This window comes from Salvelinus namaycush, chromosome 37 (genome assembly GCF_016432855.1).
Source record: "Salvelinus namaycush isolate Seneca chromosome 37, SaNama_1.0, whole genome shotgun sequence".
Taxonomy (NCBI): Eukaryota; Metazoa; Chordata; class Actinopteri; order Salmoniformes; family Salmonidae; genus Salvelinus; species Salvelinus namaycush.
This window is the reverse complement of record NC_052343.1, coordinates 31346605-31367821: the sequence shown is the minus strand read 5'-3', so window position 1 is coordinate 31367821 and position 21217 is coordinate 31346605. Positions and strand designations below refer to the sequence as shown.

At 44.1% G+C, this 21217-nt stretch overlaps 1 protein-coding gene across 1 annotated transcript in view; it reads right to left on the bottom strand.

Annotated features, from left to right (window-relative positions):
- The window catches only part of cdh17 (cadherin 17, LI cadherin (liver-intestine)), a 40384-nt gene that overhangs the window by 18827 nt on the left and 340 nt on the right, over positions 1-21217 (bottom strand). Inside the window, exons 2-10 of the mRNA XM_038977224.1 lie at positions 10303-10375; positions 9657-9746; positions 9337-9474; positions 7171-7306; positions 6930-7088; positions 6331-6483; positions 5433-5632; positions 4727-4858; positions 4337-4487 (exon numbers count right to left, since the gene is read on the bottom strand). Of these exons, the coding sequence (XP_038833152.1) occupies positions 4337-4487; positions 4727-4858; positions 5433-5632; positions 6331-6483; positions 6930-7088; positions 7171-7306; positions 9337-9474; positions 9657-9746; positions 10303-10353 (1210 nt within the window). The 5' untranslated portion in view covers positions 10354-10375. The remainder of the gene's footprint in view (positions 1-4336; positions 4488-4726; positions 4859-5432; positions 5633-6330; positions 6484-6929; positions 7089-7170; positions 7307-9336; positions 9475-9656; positions 9747-10302; positions 10376-21217) is intronic.

Genomic DNA, 21217 nt, shown 5'->3' with positions numbered 1-21217 from the left:
TCCTAACATCAGTCTCAACACATTCCTAACACCAGTCTCAACACAGTCCTAACATCAGTCACAACACAGTCCTAACATCAGTCACAACACAGACCTAACACCAGTCTCAACACAGTCCTAACATCAGTCACAACACAGTCCTAACACCAGTCTCAACACAGACCTAACACCAGTCTCAACACAGACCTAACACCAGTCTCAACACATTCCTAACACCAGTCTCAACACAGTCCTAACATCAGTCACAACACAGTCCTAACATCAGTCACAACACAGTCCTAACATCAGTCTCAACACATTCCTAACACCAGTCACAACACAGTCCTAACATCAGTCACAACACAGTCCTAACATCAGTCACAACACTGTCCTAACATCAGTCACAACACAGTCCTAACATCAGTCACAACACAGTCCTAACATCAGTCACAACACAGTCCTAACATCAGTCTCAACACAGTCCTAACACCAGTCTCAACACAGTCCTAACATCAGTCACAACACAGTCCTAACATCAGTCACAACACTGTCCTAACATCAGTCACAACACAGTCCTAACACCAGTCTCAACACAGTCCTAACATCAGTCTCAACACAGTCCTAACATCAGTCTCAACACAGTCCTAACATCAGTCTCAACACAGTCCTAACATCAGTCACAACACAGTCCTAACACCAGTCACAACACAGTCCTAACACCAGTCACAACACAGTCCTAACACCAGTCACAACACAGTCCTAACATCAGTCCTAACACCAGTCTCAACACAGTCCTAACATCAGTCACAACACAGTCCTAGCATCATTCACAACACAGTCCTAACATCAGTCCTAACACCAGTCTCAACACAGTCCTAACAACAGTCTCAACACAGTCCTAACACCAGTCACAACACAGTCCTAACATCAGTCTCAACACAGTCCTAACACCAGTCACAACACAGTCCTAACATCAGTCTCAACACAGTCCTAACATCAGTCACAACACAGTCCTAACACCAGTCTCAACACAGTCCTAACATCAGTCACAACACAGTCCTAACATCAGTCTCAACACATTCCTAACACCAGTCTCAACACAGTCCTAACATCAGTCACAACACAGTCCTAACATCAGTCACAACACAGTTCTAACATCAGTCTCAACACAGTCCTATAATCAGTCACAACACAGTCCTAACACCAGTCTCAACACAGTCCTAACACCAGTCTCAACACAGTCCTAACACCAGTCTCAACACAGTCCTAATATCAGTCTCAACACAGTCCTATAATCAGTCACAACACAGTCCTAACATCAGTCACAACACAGTCCTAACATCAGTCACAACACAGTCCTAACACCAGTCTCAACACAGTCCTAATATCAGTCTCAACACAGTCCTAACATCAGTCTCAACACAGTCCTAACATCAGTCACAACACAGTCCTAACACCAGTCTCAACACAGTCCTAACATCAGTCTCAACACAGTCCTAACACCAGTCTCAACACATTCCTAACACCAGTCTCAACACAGTCCTAACATCAGTCTCAACACATTCCTAACACCAGTCTCAACACAGTCCTAACATCAGTCACAACACAGTCCTAACATCAGTCACAACACAGACCTAACACCAGTCTCAACACAGTCCTAACATCAGTCACAACACAGTCCTAACACCAGTCTCAACACAGACCTAACACCAGTCTCAACACAGACCTAACACCAGTCTCAACACATTCCTAACACCAGTCTCAACACAGTCCTAACATCAGTCACAACACAGTCCTAACATCAGTCACAACACAGTCCTAACATCAGTCTCAACACATTCCTAACACCAGTCACAACACAGTCCTAACATCAGTCACAACACAGTCCTAACATCAGTCACAACACTGTCCTAACATCAGTCACAACACAGTCCTAACATCAGTCACAACACAGTCCTAACATCAGTCACAACACAGTCCTAACATCAGTCTCAACACAGTCCTAACACCAGTCTCAACACAGTCCTAACATCAGTCACAACACAGTCCTAACATCAGTCACAACACTGTCCTAACATCAGTCACAACACAGTCCTAACACCAGTCTCAACACAGTCCTAACATCAGTCTCAACACAGTCCTAACATCAGTCTCAACACAGTCCTAACATCAGTCTCAACACAGTCCTAACATCAGTCACAACACAGTCCTAACACCAGTCACAACACAGTCCTAACACCAGTCACAACACAGTCCTAACACCAGTCACAACACAGTCCTAACATCAGTCCTAACACCAGTCTCAACACAGTCCTAACATCAGTCACAACACAGTCCTAGCATCATTCACAACACAGTCCTAACATCAGTCCTAACACCAGTCTCAACACAGTCCTAACAACAGTCTCAACACAGTCCTAACACCAGTCACAACACAGTCCTAACATCAGTCTCAACACAGTCCTAACATCAGTCACAACACAGTCCTAACATCAGTCACAACACAGTCCTAACATCAGTCTCAACACAGTCCTAACATCAGTCTCAACACAGTCCTAACATCAGTCTCAACACAGTCCTAACATCAGTCACAACACAGTCCTAATATCAGTCCTAACATCAAAGTCACAAGATACGAGACTTTTCACACATTTATGGAATGCACATCATGGTCAATGAAATGTAAAAGTAAACATGTGGACACCTGCTCGTCAAACATCTCATTCCAAAATCATGGGCATAAATATGGAGTTGGTCCCCCCTTTGTTGCTGTCATGACGTTGCCCTCTTTGGGTACAGCGAGCACCATCCCCCTCTCTCTGTCTCCTACACTCAGGCTGCTGCGACCCCAGGTTGTAAATTCCTGGAGGAGATTGTCTCCTCATGGCCACAGTATAGAGAGAGTGAGTTTTCAGAGAGAACAAAGGAATTTCTTCCACCTCACAGAACTTGAGGTCACAACATTTATGTTCTGGAGAAGGTATAAAAGATCGGTGAAGAATCCAGCTACGAACTGGTCCGTTTGGTACAATTTTGTGAAACTCATGGGAGACAATACGGCCACATTACCATAACGCTGTTTATACAATAGCCTCAGATATGAGGCTTACATCTAATTGTTGTACAGGATGAATGAGGAAAGATTAAACTATTTGTGAAATTATGGGATGCTATGTAATGATGTAATGTGAGAGAATTGTATTTCTGTGTAAAGTTTCACTTAAGTTACTGGCACGCCCCCATGAACACAGGCATGATCTGGCTCATGGGACAGCCCTTTCTGCTATTCCGAATAAAACCCCCACCTTGAGAATTTCTCAACAGACCATGTTTCTCTCAATTACGAGAGGACTAAGGTTGAGACCAGCTTACCTCACCACGAGGGGGCCAAGGTTTGAGACCAGACCAGTTTGCCTCCACACGTGGTTAAACTCTTAGACTATCGATACTGACAGAATAAGAACAAGTCTTTGATATTAATTACTAGTCTGCAGCTAGGAATTCGGTACCATTGAACGTGAAGACCGACAACCGCCGAAACATCTATTCTATAACGACATGAATGAATGTCACTCTGAACTATACATTCTAACCACGACAGAGAGAGAGAGAGAGAGGGCGGACAGACTCTCCAACAGAAACAAACTTTTCAACAGAGATCCCGACGACACACTGAGCGTAAATATATATATTGATTGCAATTGTACCCGAATGAGTGAGCGTTCATGTGCAAAGGATTAGCATTTCAATTGTTATAATTATCAACTTTGTAGTGTTATCGACCCCCATTTCCCTTCTGTCTAACAAGCCGCGATGCCGGTTTAGCCCACTAGGGCAAATTCCCCTATAATTTCTTGTAACCATATTTACTTTGTTTGTTTGTGTGTGCACTTCTGTGATTGTTTAGTTAGTTAATAAATAAATGATTGAGACAATTGATGTATGAATGACTCATAGTAAAGGCTGGGTTCGTGCAGATCAACAATTTACGATGTTCGGAATGAGACTAACGTGAGGTAAAATAAATAATTCATTAATTAAGAAGACTAATTGATCAGATATTAAAATATCTGGAAAGTTGTATTAGGAAAATTATAACTTTGTAATCTGAATATTTTCCTTGGTGCCCCGACTTCCTAGTTAATTACAGTTACCTGATTAATCAGTTTAATCGCGTAATAATAATTACAGAGAGTTATTTGATAAATAAGTCTTCAGTTTAATGATGCCAAAGACACGACACTGTTATGGCTGAAATAGCCAAATCCACTAATTTAAAGGGGTGTCCATATACTTTTGGCTGTGTAGTGTATCACACATCTCCAACCTATCACACACACATCCAGTAGTTAGTTACCTGTGGGTTCGTTCTCCTGCACTTCAAACACACTGAGTTCCTCCTCACAGATTGGAGCGTTATCATTCACATCGTCCACCACCACCTGCACCTCCAGGGGAGGGTCTACCTGGTTACCATAGCTATCCTCAGCGAACACCACCAGGATGTACTGGAACACACACACACACACACACACACACACACACACACACACACACACACACACACACACACACACACACACACACACACACACACACACACACACACACACACACACACACACACACACACACACACATTTATTTTTATGTGAACTATCCAGTGATGGACAGTACTCCATTAAATAATGATGCTTGGGACCAGAGTGTTAGATAGTGATTGTGATGAGGAGGACTAGCTGGTTACCATGGCCTTGTCCTCTCTGTCCAGCTCCTCAGTCAGCAGAATGTCTCCTTCCTCTGTGACATTGAAGGGGAACGTCAGCTCCCGCTCTTTCTGTACCAGCCTGTAGAAGGCACTGGGATCATTAGACTGGACCTGCAGGGAGACATCGGACAGACAGACGGACGGACACACACACAGACAAACACACACACACAGACACACCAGACAGACCAGACAGACCAGACAGACCAGACAGACCAGACAGACAGACAGACAGACAGACAGACAGACAGACAGACAGACAGACAGACAGACAGACAGACAGCTTTAGACATGTACTGTATCTTAACTGCTTTATATGTAACATTTTCCTTTAATCATGCAGTGATGTCAATAGGAGATCAAATTTAAGGTATGCATGCTGATTATGTGTTTTCTAGAGAGTCTCTTTAGGTCCTTAGTGTTTTCTAAAGAGTCTCTTTAGGTCCTTAGTGTTTTCTAAACAGTCTCTTTAGGTCCTTAGTATTTTCTAGAGAGTCTCTTTAGGTCCTTAGTGTTTTCTAAAGAGTCTCTTTAGGTCCTTAGTATTTTCTAAACAGCCTAATTAGGTCATTTGTGTTTTCTAAACAGCCTCCTTAGGTCCTTAGTGTTTTCTAAACAGTTTCCTTAGTTAGGTACTGGGGCACCTATAGTGATTGTGTGAGTGTGATTTCCACCCCTGCCGTACCTTGCCGATGTGCATGGGGTATATCCCTTTCAACTGTTCTCTGAGGTTGATCGGTCCAGGATTGACCCACAGGTTCTCCTGCACGACAATTTTAACCCTCGCATTACCGTTGAGAGCGTTCACCGACTCCCCGCCCATGTCCTCCACACGAACAATCAGCGTGAAGTCTGGGTCTTCCAGAGGGTTCAGCCTCCGAGACTCTACAACCCCAGAGGAAGAAACAAGACCATTCACAGTCAATACACAGGCACCACCGAAGAAGACAGGCCCAAATGATGCCCTATTTCCCATATGGCACACTGTGTTTGATTGTCGCCCTGTATGTCTATGGATGAACTGGCCAAACGTAGGGCCCTGGACAAAGGTAGTGTACTAGTAGTAGTGTACTATACGGGAATACCTGAGAGTGACCTCGGGGCTCTCTGTGTGATAACACAGGGGTCAGAGGTGAGAGGTCAGGCTGCTCTGGCCAGTGGCCACAGCTGAACTCAACAACATTATGTAGAGGAGGTTCTGTTCAGCAGCCTCTCAATCACACCATTAACCTCTTAATCAGCCTTAATCACTTGAATTAATCTATCTATCCCTCGCTCTCTATGCCTCTGTCTCTATCCCTCTCACTCTCTCTATCCTTCTCGCTCTCTCTATCCCTATCTCTCGCTTTACCCCCCCCCCCCCTCTCTCTGCCTGACATGTTTCCAAGTGTCTGCATGTGCTCTGCTCTATTTGCTTCCTCTCTGAAATGCCCTCCTCTTTTTCTCTTTATCCGCCCCCCTTGTGGTCTGCTATGGGCTCAATCATCTATCTATTTGGACCATCTTGGTCAGGCTTACCTGACAATAGTGATTTTATGGTTTCATCTTAAACTACAAGTAAATATAGTGAAGTACACACAGACCTGCTCTCTGCACACAGCTGTAGAAGGGGTTGAGTTCATAAGGGATGTCCTTTGTGGGGGTGCAGTAGTCATCAAACCTCTTCTTCAGAGAATCACTGAAGTCCCCTCCTCTGGAATGAATAACACTTTCTCTGGCCTTCAGCAGACGCTCTCCTTCAGGAACACACACACACACACACACACACACACACACACACACACACACACACACACACACACACACACACACACACACACACACACACACACACACACACACACACACACACACACACACACACACACACACACACACACGTAATCAGTAATATAATCACGTGGTACATGTGGTCAATCTGACACCAAGCATGTGTTAATCTGGAGCACGAGAGTTGTGTTGTGGTAATCTGGGCTGGTGTGAGATTAAAGGATGCAGAACTCACAGATTAGCACTCATACAGGATGAGATTAGAGACCACAACATCTGGGATGATCTATGTGTGTGCACTTTGAGGATCTCCGGGAGTGTGTGTGTGTGTGTTTGTGTGTGTGTTTGTGCACCTGTGTGCATGCGTTTGTGTGTGTGTGTGTGTGTGTGTGTGTGTGTGTGTGTGTGTTACCCTCGGCAGTAGTAGAAATCTCTCCTGTGTTGCTGTTGATCTGGAAGAACAGGGTGTTGTCTCTGTTGGGGATCTGGGAGACCAGGGTGTAACTAAGATGGGCGTTGGGAGACTCTGGGTCGTCCAGGTCAGTAGCAAACACACGCGCAAATGGAACACCTGCAACACACACACACATAATGAACACACACACAGACAGACAAACAGACGGATAGACAGACAGTCAGTCAGACAGACAGACCTGCGGGGGTACGTTCCTTGACGATGCCGATGTAGTCTGTCTGGTTGAAGGAGGGGGCGTGGTTGTTGACATCCAACACGTTGATGGTGATGCTGACTGGACCTTCTACTGGTTCTGAACCCACTAAGGCCTCCAGCTACAACAACAACAACAACAACATGAAGCTGGGATGTGTGTGTGGGTCTATACTAAATGTCTTGGTGTATGTGTGTGCATGCAGATACTTGTCAGATCTGTGAATCGACAATGTCTGTGTGTCTGTACCTACCAGCTCTCACAGTCTCACGTCAGAATTAGACGTCACATTTTAAAGTTGTTACAAATGTCAAATTTGGAAGTGTTTAAGGTTAAGTTTAGGTGTTAAGTTAGAATTGTTAAGGTTAGGGTTAAGCTTAACTCCAAATTCTTAAGGTTAGACATTAACTCTGATTGGTTAAGGTAAGGGTTAAGGTTTGGGATAGGTTTCATTTAAAAAAATCAGAAACAACTTTTTTTGCTGGATTTGAACATGCAACCTTTGGAATCAGAGGCAGATGCTTAGGCCCATCCACCATCCCCGTCCATAAAACCAAAACCTACTTGAAGGTAACATCACTCACTGTTGCCCCTAGTGGGCAGTTTCCACATCATCTCCTGTCTATCCACATCCATGACATGGATGGACATCAAATACTAACTTGTATCACGTGTATGTTAACTACATTGTGTTTGTCTGTGTGTGTTTTTTAACTTCTACAGTGTGTGTCTGTGTTTGTTAACGTCTACAGTGTGTGTCTGTGTATTAACTTCCACAGTGTGTGTCTGTGTATTAACTTCCACAGTGTGTGTCTGTGTATTAACTTCTACAGTGTGTGTGTCTGTGTGTGTTAACTTCTACAGTGTGTGTCTGTGTATTAACTTCTACAGTGTGTGTCTGTGTATTAACTTCCACAGTGTGTGTCTGTGTATTAACTTCTACAGTGTGTGTGTCTGTGTGTGTTAACTTCTACAGTGTGTGTCTGTGTATTAACTTCTACAGTGTGTGTCTGTGTGTTAACTTCTACAGTGTGGGTCTGTGTGTGTTAACTTCTACAGTGTGTGTCTGAGTGTTAACTTCTACAGTGTGTGTGCCTGTGTGTGAACTTCTACAGTGTGTGTCTGTGTGTGTTAACTTCTACAGTGTGTGTGTGTGTGTGTGTGTGTGTGTGTGTGTGTGTGTGTGTGTGTTAACTTCTACAGTGTGTGTGTCTGTGTGTGTTAACTTCTACAGTGTGTGTCTGTGTATTAACTTCTACAGTGTGTGTCTGTGTATTAACTTCCACAGTGTGTGTCTGTGTATTAACTTCTACAGTGTGTGTGTCTGTGTGTGTTAACTTCTACAGTGTGTGTGTGTGTGTGTGTGTTAACTTCTACAGTGTGTGTCTGTGTCTGTTAACTTCTACAGTGTGTGTCTGTGTCTGTTAACTTCTACAGTGTGTGTCTGTGTCTGTTAACTTCTACAGTGTGTGTCTGTGAGTGTTAACTTCTACAGTGTGTGTCTGTGAGTGTTAACTTCTACAGTGTGTGTCTGTGTCTGTTAACTTCTACAGTGTGTGTCTGTGTCTGTGTGTGTTAACGTCTACAGTGTGTGTCTGTGTGTGTTAACGTCTACAGTGTGTGTGTGTGTGTTAACTTCTGCAGTGTGTGTGTGTGTGTGTGTGTGTGTGTGTGTGTGTGTGTGTGTGTGTGTGTGTGTGTGTGTGTGTGTGTGTGTGTGTGTTAACTTCTACAGTGTGTGTGTGTGTGTGTTAACTTCTACAGTGTGTTTCTGTGAGTGTTAACTTCTAGAGTGTGTGTCTGTGAGTGTTAACATCTACAGTGTGTGTCTGTGAGTGTTATCTTCTACAGTGTGTGTCCGTGTGTGTTAACTTCTACAGTGTGTGTTAACTTCTACAGTGTGTGTGTGTGTGTGTGTGTGTGTGTTAACTTCTACAGTGTGTGTGTGTGTGTGTGTTAACTTCTACAGTGTGTGTCTGTGTGTGTCAACTTCTACAGTGTGTGTTAACTTCTACAGTGTGTGTGTGTGTGTCACCTCCAGAGTATGTGTCTGTGTGTGTGTGTGTGTGTGTGTGTGTGTGTGTGTGTGTGTGTGTGTGTGTGTGTGTGTGTGTGTGTGTGTGTGTGTGTGTGTGTGTGTGTGTGTGTCACCTCCAGAGTATGTGTCTGTGTGTGGGCCCAGTCCAGGGTCTGTTCCAGGTAGAGCCAGCCGTCCTCTGAGATGCTGATCTTTCCTTCAGTCTCTCCTGTCAATCTGAACCCATCAACCTCGAGGTGGGACGCTTGGAACTGCAGACGGACAGAGAATGTATTAATACAAAGACCAGAAATTAAGGGGACAGTTGTGTGTGTGTGTGTGTGTGTGTGTGTGTGTGTGTGTGTATGTGTATGTGTGTGTGTGTGTGTGTGTGTGTGTGTGTGTGTGTGTGTGTGTGTGTGTGTGTGTGTGTGTGTGTGTGTGTGTGTGTTACCTGGTAGAGGGCGTAAGGTACAGGTGTCCCCTCTGGTACGTCTAGAACCTTGTTCTCCAGTGGTCCCTTCTCCAGGCCTTTCCCAGCAGCCTATCACAACACGTGATGAATATACAGTAGACCAGTGTTCCTGGACTCCAGTCGTTGAAAAGCTCCTGAGTTGCACATTTTTGCACCAGCCCAGTACTTGCACTCTTGATTCAATCACTCAACTATAAATGAACACCTTGATTAGTTGAATCCGGTGTGCCAGTATTGGGCTGTAATGAAAATGTAAAACCCTTGGTGTTCTCAAGGACAAAACACTACAGCATGCGGTAGACGTTCTCTCTCTCCTTGCAGAAGGACAGTTACTCATTGACCGACTCTACAGATTTCCACTGAAGGAGACTGTCTGGCCTGTGTGAGCCTGTGCGTCTGTCCTTCATTCAATCTTTCAGTAACGCTAATAAGTCACAGAGGGCGGCACAACGCCCTGTGGCTCGTTTCCAAGCCAACCAGAGCCAAAGCTCACCTAGCAGAAACAAACCGGAATAGAACCCAGAGAAGTCTCACTCCTCAGTGACAATCAAATATCAACGTAAGAGTTCATGTATGTAGAGTAATAGAGTATAACTTAAAATATTTGAGGTCGGAGTGAACTCACAGTGGCGATGAGGAGACTGAGCAGCAGCAGGTGAATTATGGGAATTGCCATGATGAGCTTCAGGCACGAGACTCTGAGAGGAGAGGAGGAAGAGGAGAGGGAGAGGATTGGGTGGAGGAGGATTAGAAAACACAGAGGTAGACTGTAATAAACCCTTTGTCAATGAGAGGTTGTGTTGGTCAGGGCTTCCCAAACTCATCCCTCGCCCCCCCCCCCGCCCCCCCCCCCCCCCCCTGCCCCTGCCCCCCGGTGCACGTTTTGTTTTTCCTCCCTAGCACTCTGACTACAGTGCACCAACCCATCCTCTAGGATTTGGTTCCTGAATAGGGTTGGTCCTTTGTTTGTGTAACATTGTCATGTGAAGATGAGAGTTTGGGAAACATCATCAAAGCTTGATGATGAGTTGGTTATTTGAATCAGCTGTGTAGTGCTATGTCAAAAACCAAAATGTGCACCCAGGGGGTGGCCCAGGACCGAGTTAGGGAAACCCTGGTCTAGGTGTGTGTGTGTGTGTGTGTGTGTGTGTGTGTGTGTGTGTGTGTGTGTGTGTGTGTGTGTGTGTGTGTGTGTGTGTGTGTGTGTGTGTGTGTGTGTGTGTGTGTGTGTGTGTGTGTGTGTGTGTGTGTGTGTGTGTAGTGGTCCACCAGTGGTGAGAAGTGGTTAGTTTTTCAGCATATTCCCTGGTAGTAGAGTCTGTTACTAATTCACCTGAAGGACTAGAGTCAAGGGCAAACAGGCTCTCTCTTAGTATCACTAACAGGGATCCACTAAGGGGGTGTTACTGTAGTCCAACTGTCCCCTGCCAGGGCCACACTATCTCTCTCTCTCTTAGTATCACTAACAGGGATCCACTAAGGGAGTGTTACTGTAGTCCAACTGTCCCCTGCCAGGGCCACACTATCTCTCTCTGTCTTAGTATCACTAACAGGGATCCACTAAGGGGGTGTTACTGTAGTACAACTGTCCCCTGCCAGGGCCACACTATCTCTCTCTCTTAGTATCACTAACAGGGATCCACTAAGGGAGTGTTACTGTAGTCCAACTGTCCCCTGCCAGGGCCACACTATCTCTCTCTCTTAGTAGCACTAACAGGGATCCACTAAGGGGGTGTTACTGTAGTCCAACTGTCCCCTGCCAGGGCCACACTATCTCTCTCTCTCTTAGTATCACTAACAGGGATCCACTAAGGGAGTGTTACTGTAGTACAACTGTTCCCTGCCAGGGCCACACTATCTCTCTCTCTTAGTATCACTAACAGGGATCCACTAAGGGAGTGTTACTGTAGTCCAACTGTTCCCTGCCAGGGCCACACTATCTCTCTCTCTTAGTAGCACTAACAGGGATCCACTAAGGGAGTGTTACTGTAGTCCAACTGTCCCCTGCCAGGGCCACACTATCTCTCTCTCTCTTAGTATCACTAACAGGGATCCACTAAGGGAGTGTTACTGTAGTACAACTGTTCCCTGCCAGGGCCACACTATCTCTCTCTCTTAGTATCACTAACAGGGATCCACTAAGGGAGTGTTACTGTAGTACAACTGTTCCCTGCCAGGGCCACACTATCTCTCTCTCTTAGTAGCACTAACAGGGATCCACTAAGGGAGTGTTACTGTAGTACAACTGTCCCTTGCCAGGGCCACACTATCTCTCTCTCTATCAGACAGACTTTGAGCTGATGGGGAAGTCAATGGCCTTCATGTGCAGGACTCCTCCCACTCAACCAGAAAGCCCCGCCCCTGGTTAGAAACAGAAAGTTTGAGCCAGCGGCAGCCATGACTGACCATACATGGGAGTTTTAAGCTCTAGGGGCAGAGAGGGGACAGGTAGCTAGGCTATCTAGAGGAAGTATTCCCTTTTGAAGATGACTGGATGACCACCACCCCCCTCCCCCTCCAGACGTGACTCATTCGTTAGTGAAAGGTCACTCAGGTGTGCGACCCCCCCCCCCCCCCATGACCTGACAGTGACCTCAGAGCCTGATATAGCAGCTTAGGGCGGGGGAACAGAGAGAGTAAAACCACCCTAAAGTTGTGTGTGTATTACTGTAGATTGAAATAGTGTCCGTCTGTGAGCTCCTCCCTGCCCCAACAGCAGCACAGTCATACAGAGACAGATATGAGGAACAGAATACATCTACTGAGAGCCAAGTCTTATCTCTACTGACACTCCTTCACTATAAACACTCATGAGGATTCACAACACACACCTGTCAACCTTACAAATATATATACAGTGCCTTCGGAAAGTATTCAGACCCCTTGACTTTTTCCACATTTTGTTATGTTACAGCCTTATTCTAAAATTGATTAAATAGTTTTTTCCCCCCTCATCAATCTACACACAATACCCCATATTGACATCACAACACCCCATAATGACATCACAACACCCATAATGACAAAGCAAAAACAGGTTTTTAGAACATTTTGCTAATTTACTACAAACATAAAACTGAAATATCACATTTACATAAGTATTCAGACCCTTTACTCAGTACTTTGTTGAAGCAACTTTGGCAGCGATTACAGCCTCGAGTCTTCTTGGGTATGACGCTACAAGCTTTGCACACCTGTATTTTGGGAGTTTCTCCCATTCTTCTCTGCAGATCCTCTCAAGCTCTGTCAGGTTGGATGGGGAGTGTCGCTACACAGCTATTTTCAGGTCTCTCCAGAGAAGTTAAATCGGGTTCAAGTCCGGACTCTGGCTGGGCCACTCAAGGACATTCAGAGACTTGTCCTGAAGCCACTCCTGCGTTGTCTTGGCTGTGTGCTTAGGGTCGTTGTCCTGTTGGAAGGTGAACCTTCACCCCCAGTCTGAGGTCCTGAAAGCTCTGGAGCAGGTTTTCATCAAGGATCTCTCTGTACTTTGCTCCATTCATCTTTGCCTCGATCCTGGCTAGTCTCCCAGTCCCTGCCGCTGAAAAACATCCCCAGAGCATGATGCTGCCACCACCATGCTTGACCGTAGGGATTATGACAGATTTCCTCCAGACGTGACGCTTGGCATTCAGGCCAAATCTGGTTTCATCAGACCAGAGAATCTTGTTTCTCATGGTCTGAGAGTCTTTAGGTGCCTTTTGGTAAACTCCAAGCGGGCTGTCATGTGCCTTTTACTGAGGAGTGGCATCTGCTTGGCCTCTATACCATAAAGGCCTGATTGGTGGAGTGCTGCAGAGATGGTTGTCCTTCTGGAAGTTCCTCCCATCTCTACAGAGGAACTCTAGAGCTCTGCGAGAGTGACCATCGGATTCTTGGTCACCTCCCTGACCAAGGCCCTTCTCCCCCGATTGCTCAGTTTGGCCAGATGGCCAGCTCTAGGAAGAGTCTTTGTGGTTCTAAACTTCTTCCATTTAAGAATGATGGAGGCCACTGTGTTATTGGGGACCTTCAATGCTGCAGACATTTTTTGGTACCCTTCCCCAGATCTGTGCCTCGACACAATCCTGTCTCAGAGCTCTTCGGACAATTCTTTCAACCTCATGGCTTGGTTTTTGCTCTGACATGCACTGTCAACTGTGGGAACTTTTATAGACAGGTGTGTGCCTTTCCAAATCAGGTCAAATCAATTTAATTTACCACAAGTAGACTCAAATCAAGTTGTGGAAACATCTCAAGGATGATCAATGGAAACAGGATGCTTCAATTCGAGTCTCAGAGCAAAGGGTCTGAATACTTATGTAAATAAGGTATTTCTGTTTTTATTTTTTTATACATGTGCAAACATTTCTAAAACCTGTTTTTGTTTTGTCATTATGGGGTGTCATGACGTTGCCTGTTTGGGTATAGAAAGCCCCATCCCCCTCTCCCTGCCTCTCCCTGTCTCCTACAACTAGGCTGCTGTGGTCACAGAGAGACGTCGTAAATTCCTGAGAATCTCATCATGGACACACAGTATTAGAGAGAGGGTAAACTTTCATAGAGAACAAAGGGATTTCTTCCACCTCACAGAACTTGAGGTACGAACAGATTTCATGTTCCGGAAAAAGTATAAAAGATCGGTGAAGATTCCAGCTATTAACTGGTCCGTTTGTCACAACTTGGGAAACTCATGGGAGACTGTGTGGCTACATTACCATAACGCTGTTTATATAATAGCCTCAGATATGAGGTTTACATCTAATTGTTGTATAAGATGAATGAGTGAGTATGATACTGTTTGTATAATTGTGTAATATGATTTTGGACTGTTTACTGAAGAGAAATACAATTCCCTTTTGATTTGAACTAAATCCGAGGACCGCCCTGATCCCAGTTAGGGTCAGACATCCTGGGACAGCCCTTTTCTGCATTTCCGAATAAAACCCAACTCTGAGAAATTATCACTAGACCATGTTTTTCTCCATTAGGAGGGGAACGAAGGTTGTGTACCATTGTTGAATCTTTTAACCATACCACGTGGTTAAACTCTTAGACTAAAGAGACAGAAGAGACTCTTAGACAGAATAAGAACAAGTCTTTGATATTGATTACTAGTCTGCAGCAAGGAATTCGGTATCATTGAACGCGAAGAATGACAACCGCCGAAACATCCATTCTATAACGAATGTCACTCTGAACTATCCACAATAACCAAGACAGAGACGGACGAAACTCTCCAACAGAAACTAACTTTTCTCCAGCGATCAAGACGACACACTGAGCGTAAATATATATATATATTGATTGTAATTGTTCCCGAATGAGTGAGCGTTCATGTGTAAAGGATTAGCATGTCAATTGTTATAATTATGAACTCTGTAGTGACTTCTTGGTAGACCCCCCCCCCATTTTCCCTTTGTTTAACATGCCGCCATGCCGGTTTAGCCCAATAGGGCATATTCTCCTATCATTTCATATAACCATTTTAAGTTTGTTTGTTTGTTTATGCATTTCTGTGAATTACTTAGTTAGTAATAAATAAATGATTTAAGACAATTGATGTATGGATGACTCATAGTGAAGACTGGGTTTGTGCAGATAACAACAATTTACGACGTTTGGAATGAGACTAACGTGAGGTAAAATAAATAAATCATTAATCAGAAGACTATTGATCAGATATGAAAATATCTGAAAGGTTATATTGGGAAATTATAATTTTGTAATCTGAATACTTTCCCTGGTGCCCCAACTTCCTAGTTAATTTGTTACATTATTATTTAGTTGATCGCGTAATAACTAATTACAGAGAATCTTTGATAAAAACTAAGTCTTCAATTTAATGACAGTAAAGACACGACAGGGGTATTGTGTGTAGATTGATGAGGAAAAACATTTATTTAATCCATTTTAGAATAAGGCTGTAACGTAACAAAATGTGGAAAAATTCAATGAGTCTGAATACTTTCCGAAGGCACTGTCTATATACAGTTGAAGTCGGAAGTTTACATACACTTAGGTTGGAGTCATTACAACTCGTTTTTCAACCACTCCACAAATTTGTTGTCAACAAACTATAGTTTTGGCAAGTTGGTTAGGACATCTACTTTGTGCATGACACAAGTTTACAGAGAATATTTCACTTATAATTCACTGTATCACAATTCCAGTTGGTCAGATGTTTACACAGACTAAGTTGACTGTGCCTTTAAATAGCTTGGAACATTCCAGAAAATGATGTCATGGCTTTAGAAGCTTCTGATAGGCTAATTGACATAATTTGAGTAAATTGGAGATGTACCTGTGGATGTATTTCAAGGCCTACCTTCAAACTCAGTGCCTCTTTGCTTGACATTAAGGGAAAATCAAAAGAAATCAGCCAAGACCTCAGAAAAATAATTGCAGACCTCCACAAGTCTGGTTCATCCTTGGGAGCAATTTCCAAATGCCTGAAGGTACCACATTCATCTGTATAAACAATTGTACGCAAGTATAAACACCATGGGACCACGCAGCCGTCATACCGCTCAGGAAGGAGACGCGTTCTGTCACCTAGAGATGAACGTACTTTGGTGTGAAAAGTGTAAATCAATCCCAGAACAATAGCAAAGGACCTTGTGAAATGCTGGAGGAAACAGGTACGACCGTATCTATATCCACATTAAAACAAGTCCTATATTGACATAACCTGAAAGGCCGCTCAGCAAGGAACCGCCATAAAAAAAGCCAGACTACGGTTTGCAACTGCACATGGGGACAAAGATCATACTTTTTGGAGAAATGTCCTCTGGTCTGATGAAACAAAAATAGAACTGTTTGGCCATAATGAACATCGTTATGTTTGGAGGAAAAAGGGGGAGGCTTGCAAGCCGAAGAACACCATCCCAACAGTGAAGCACGGGGGTGGCAGCGTCATGTTGTGGGGGTGCTTTGCTGCAGGAGGGACTGGTAAAAAAAATAGATGGCATCATGAGGAAAGAAAATTATGTGGATATATTGAAGCAACATCTCAAGACATCAGTCAGGAAGTTAAAGCTTGGTCGCAAATGGGTCTTCCAAATGGAAGCATACTTCCAAAGTTGTGGCAACATGGCTTAAGGACAACAAAGTCAAGGTATTGGAGTGGCCATCACAAAGCCCTGACCTCAATCCCATAGAAAATTTGTGGGCAGAACTGAAAAGCGTGTGCGAGCAACGAGGCCTACAAACCTGACTGAGCTACACCAGCACTGTCAGGAGGAATGGGCCACAAATTCACCCAACTTATTGTGGGAAGCTTGTGGAAGGCTACCCAAAACGATTTAAAGGCAATGCTAGCAAATACTAATTGAGTGTATGTAAACTTCTGACCCACTGGGAATGTGATGAAAGAAATTAAAGCTGAAATAAATCATTCTCTCTACTATTATTCTGAGATTTCCCATTTTTAAAATAAAGTGGTGATCTTAACTGACCTAAAACAGGGAATTGTTACTAGGATTAAATGTCAGGAATTGTGAAAAACTGAGTTTAAATGTATTTGGCTAAGGTGTATGTAAACTTCCGACTTCAACTGTATATATACAGCAGAGTCCCTGCACATCTTTCGAAAACATCTGAAACCCCACCACAAAAAAGTCACTTCTTTTTCTCCACTAGCACTGACTTTGCTGATAAATACTTTGTTGAGGGAAAATGTACCTGATACCATTGTGATATGTTTTAAGATGTCTTAAGATGAATGCACTTATTGTAAGTCACTCTGAATAATAGAGTGCTAAATGACTAAGATGTAAATATACTCCATAACACACACAATCAAAACGTCAGCCTTCTGATGTACACGTCTCCATTTCAGGCTACAGGACATTCTGTTATGTACACGTCTCCATTTCAGGCTACAGGACATTCTGTTATGTACACGTCTCCATTTCAGGCTACAGGACATTCTGTTATGTACACGTCTCCATTTCAGGCTACAGGACATTCTGTTATGTACACGTCTCCATGACAGGCTACAGGACATTCTGTTATGTACACGTCTCCATTTCAGGCTACAGGACATTCTGTTATGTACACGTCTCCATGACAGGCTACAGGACATTCTGTGATGTACACGTCTCCATGACAGACTACAGGACATTCTGTTATGTACACGTCTCCATGACAGACTACAGGACATTCTGTTATGTACACGTCTCCATTTCAGACTACAGGACATTCTGTTATGTACACGTCTCCATTTCAGACTACAGGACATTCTGTTATGTACACGTCTCCATGACAGACTACAGGACATTCTGTTATGTACACGTCTCCATTTCAGGCTACAGGACATTCTGTTATGTACACGTCTCCATTTCAGGCTACAGGACATTCTGTTATGTACACGTCTCCATTTCAGTTTACAGGACATTCTGTTATGTACACGTCTCCATGACAGGCTACAGGACATTCTGTGATGTACACGTCTCCATGACAGACTACAGGACATTCTGTTATGTACACGTCTCCATGACAGACTACAGGACATTCTGTTATGTACACGTCTCCATGACAGGCTACAGGACATTCTGTTATCTACACGTCTCCATTTCAGGCTACAGGACATTCTGTTATGTACACGTCTCCATTTCAGGCTACAGGACATTCTGTTATGTACACGTCTCCATGACAGGCTACAGGACATTCTGTTATGTACACGTCTCCATTTCAGGCTACAGGACATTCTGTTATGTACACGTCTCCATGACAGACTACAGGACATTCTGTTATGTACACGTCTCCATTTCAGGCTACAGGACATTCTGTTATGTACACGTCTCCATTTCAGGCTACAGGACATTCTGTTATGTACACGTCTCCATTTCAGTTTACAGGACATTCTGTTATGTACACGTCTCCATGACAGGCTACAGGACATTCTGTTATGTACACGTCTCCATGACAGACTACATGACATTCTGTTATGTACACGTCTCCATGACAGACTACAGGACATTCTGTTATGTACACGTCTCCATTTCAGGCTACAGGACATTCTGTTATGTACACGTCTCCATTTCAGGCTACAGGACATTCTGTTATGTACACGTCTCCATTTCAGGCTACAGGACATTTTGTTATGTACACGTCTCCATTTCAGGCTACAGGACATTCTGTTATGTACACGTCTCCATGACAGGCTACAGGACATTCTGTGATGTACACGTCTCCATGACAGACTACAGGACATTCTGTTATGTACACGTCTCCATGACAGGCTACAGGACATTCTGTTATGTACACGTCTCCATGACAGGCTACAGGACATTCTGTTATGTACACGTCTCCATTTCAGGCTACAGGACATTCTGTTATGTACACGTCTTCATGACAGACTACAGGACATTCTGTTATGTACACGTCTCCATGACAGACTACAGGACATTCTGTTATGTACACGTCTCCATTTCAGGCTACAGGACATTCTGTGATGTACACGTCTCCATTTCAGTCTACAGGACATTCTGTTATGTACACGTCTCCATTTCAGGCTACAGGACATTCTGTTATGTACACGTCTCCATGACAGGCTACATGACATTCTGTTATGTACACGTCTTCATGACAGGCTACATGACATTCTGTTATGTACACGTCTCCATTTCAGGCTACATGACATTCTGTTATGTACACGTCTCCATTTCAGTCTACAGGACATTCTGTTATGTACACGTCTTCATGACAGGCTACAGGACATTCTGTTATGTACACGTCTCCATTTCAGGCTACAGGACATTCTGTTATGTACACGTCTTCATGACAGGCTACAGGACATTCTGTTATGTACACGTCTCCATGACAGGCTACAGGACATTCTGTTATGTACACGTCTTCATGACAGGCTACATGACATTCTGTTATGTACACGTCTCCATTTCAGTCTACATGACATTCTGTTATGTACACGTCTTCATGACAGGCTACATGACATTCTGTTATGTACACGTCTCCATTTCAGGCTACAGGACATTCTGTTATGTACACGTCTTCATGACAGGCTACAGGACATTCTGTTATGTACAACGACAACAGACTAGATAGAATACACCTCAACAGGATGTGCATCTGTACAGTGTGTTTTACCTGTTTCTCTGTCTGTACAGTGTGTTTTACCTGTTTCTCTGTCTGTACAGTGTGTTTTACCTGTTTCTCTGTCTGTGTCAGTGTGTTTTACCTGTTTCTCTGTCTGTACAGTGTGTTTTACCTGTTTCTCTGTCTGTACAGTGTGTTTTACCTGTTTCTCTGTCTGTGTCAGTGTGTTTTACCTGTTTCTCTATCTGTGTCAGTGTGTCCAGTACATGTGAGTCTATAGTGTGTCCAGTACATAGTGTGTCCAGTACATGAGTCTAAAATATGTCCACTACATGTGAGTCTATAGTGTGTCCAGTACGTGTGAGTCTATAGTGTGTCCAGTACGTGTGAGTCTATAGTGTGTCCAGTACATGTGAGTCTATAGTGTGTCCACTACATGTGAGTCTATAGTGTGTCCAGTACATGTGAGTCTATAGTGTGTCCAGTACATGTGAGTCTATAGTGTGTCCAGTGCATGTGAGTCTATAGTGTGTCCACTACATGTGAGTCTATAGTGTGTCCAGTACATGTGAGTCTATAGTGTGTCCAGTACATGTGTGTCTATAGTGTGTCCAGTACATGTGAGTCTATAGTGTGTCCAGTACATGTGTATGACCAGTCTTGCAGAGGGCAGAGAGAGGTGATAGGGAGATATTAAGAGTGTGAATGTGACTTTGAGGCTTGCCGCTGCAGACGACCTTTGCTTTCCTCACAGCACGATACGCTCCACCTGACACTCCATTTACACTCCATGTTCCCTACCACAGATGGCTGCTGAGGGGAGGATGACTCATAATAATGGCTGGAATGGAGTGAATGGAATCAAACACATAGAAACCATGTTTTTGATGTGTTCGATACCATTCCATTTATTCCATGCCAGCCATTACTAGGAGCCTGTCCTCCCCAACTAAGGTGCCACCAGCCGCCTGTGGTGCCTACATAGAACTTCCATTACCTGTCTCACTATCTACCTACTGCTATGACCTTTTCTACAACCTTCTCCTAAAACACAAATTGTCTTCTGTTAGTCACTTGTTACATCTCTCTTCTGCTGGCTCTCTGCACTCTCTGTGTCTCCAGGAGTTCTGTCCCTGCTGACTGGCTGACTGACTGACTGATTGGCTGACTGACACACGCCAGAATCGCAATAACTAATCATGCACAACACATGGGGATCAGAACACAGCAAACCGGCACTCCCAGACAAGCACCAGATGGAGGACTAAAGGAAACACACTACTCTGACATGTTGGGACATGTCTCCCTTATAAAACAGATTCATCTCGACCTGTAGAATGCATTTTTCAAACTGTGTGTGAGGCCTGATGTAGGCCTGTCTCTAGAAGGCCGACACTGAGTGACCTTTAGTGTCTTTCTGCCCCCAAGACCAGACCAGACCAGACAGATCAAAACCAGGCTCCTGTGTCTGACCCAGAAACCAGAGCCCAGAGGCTCCAGAG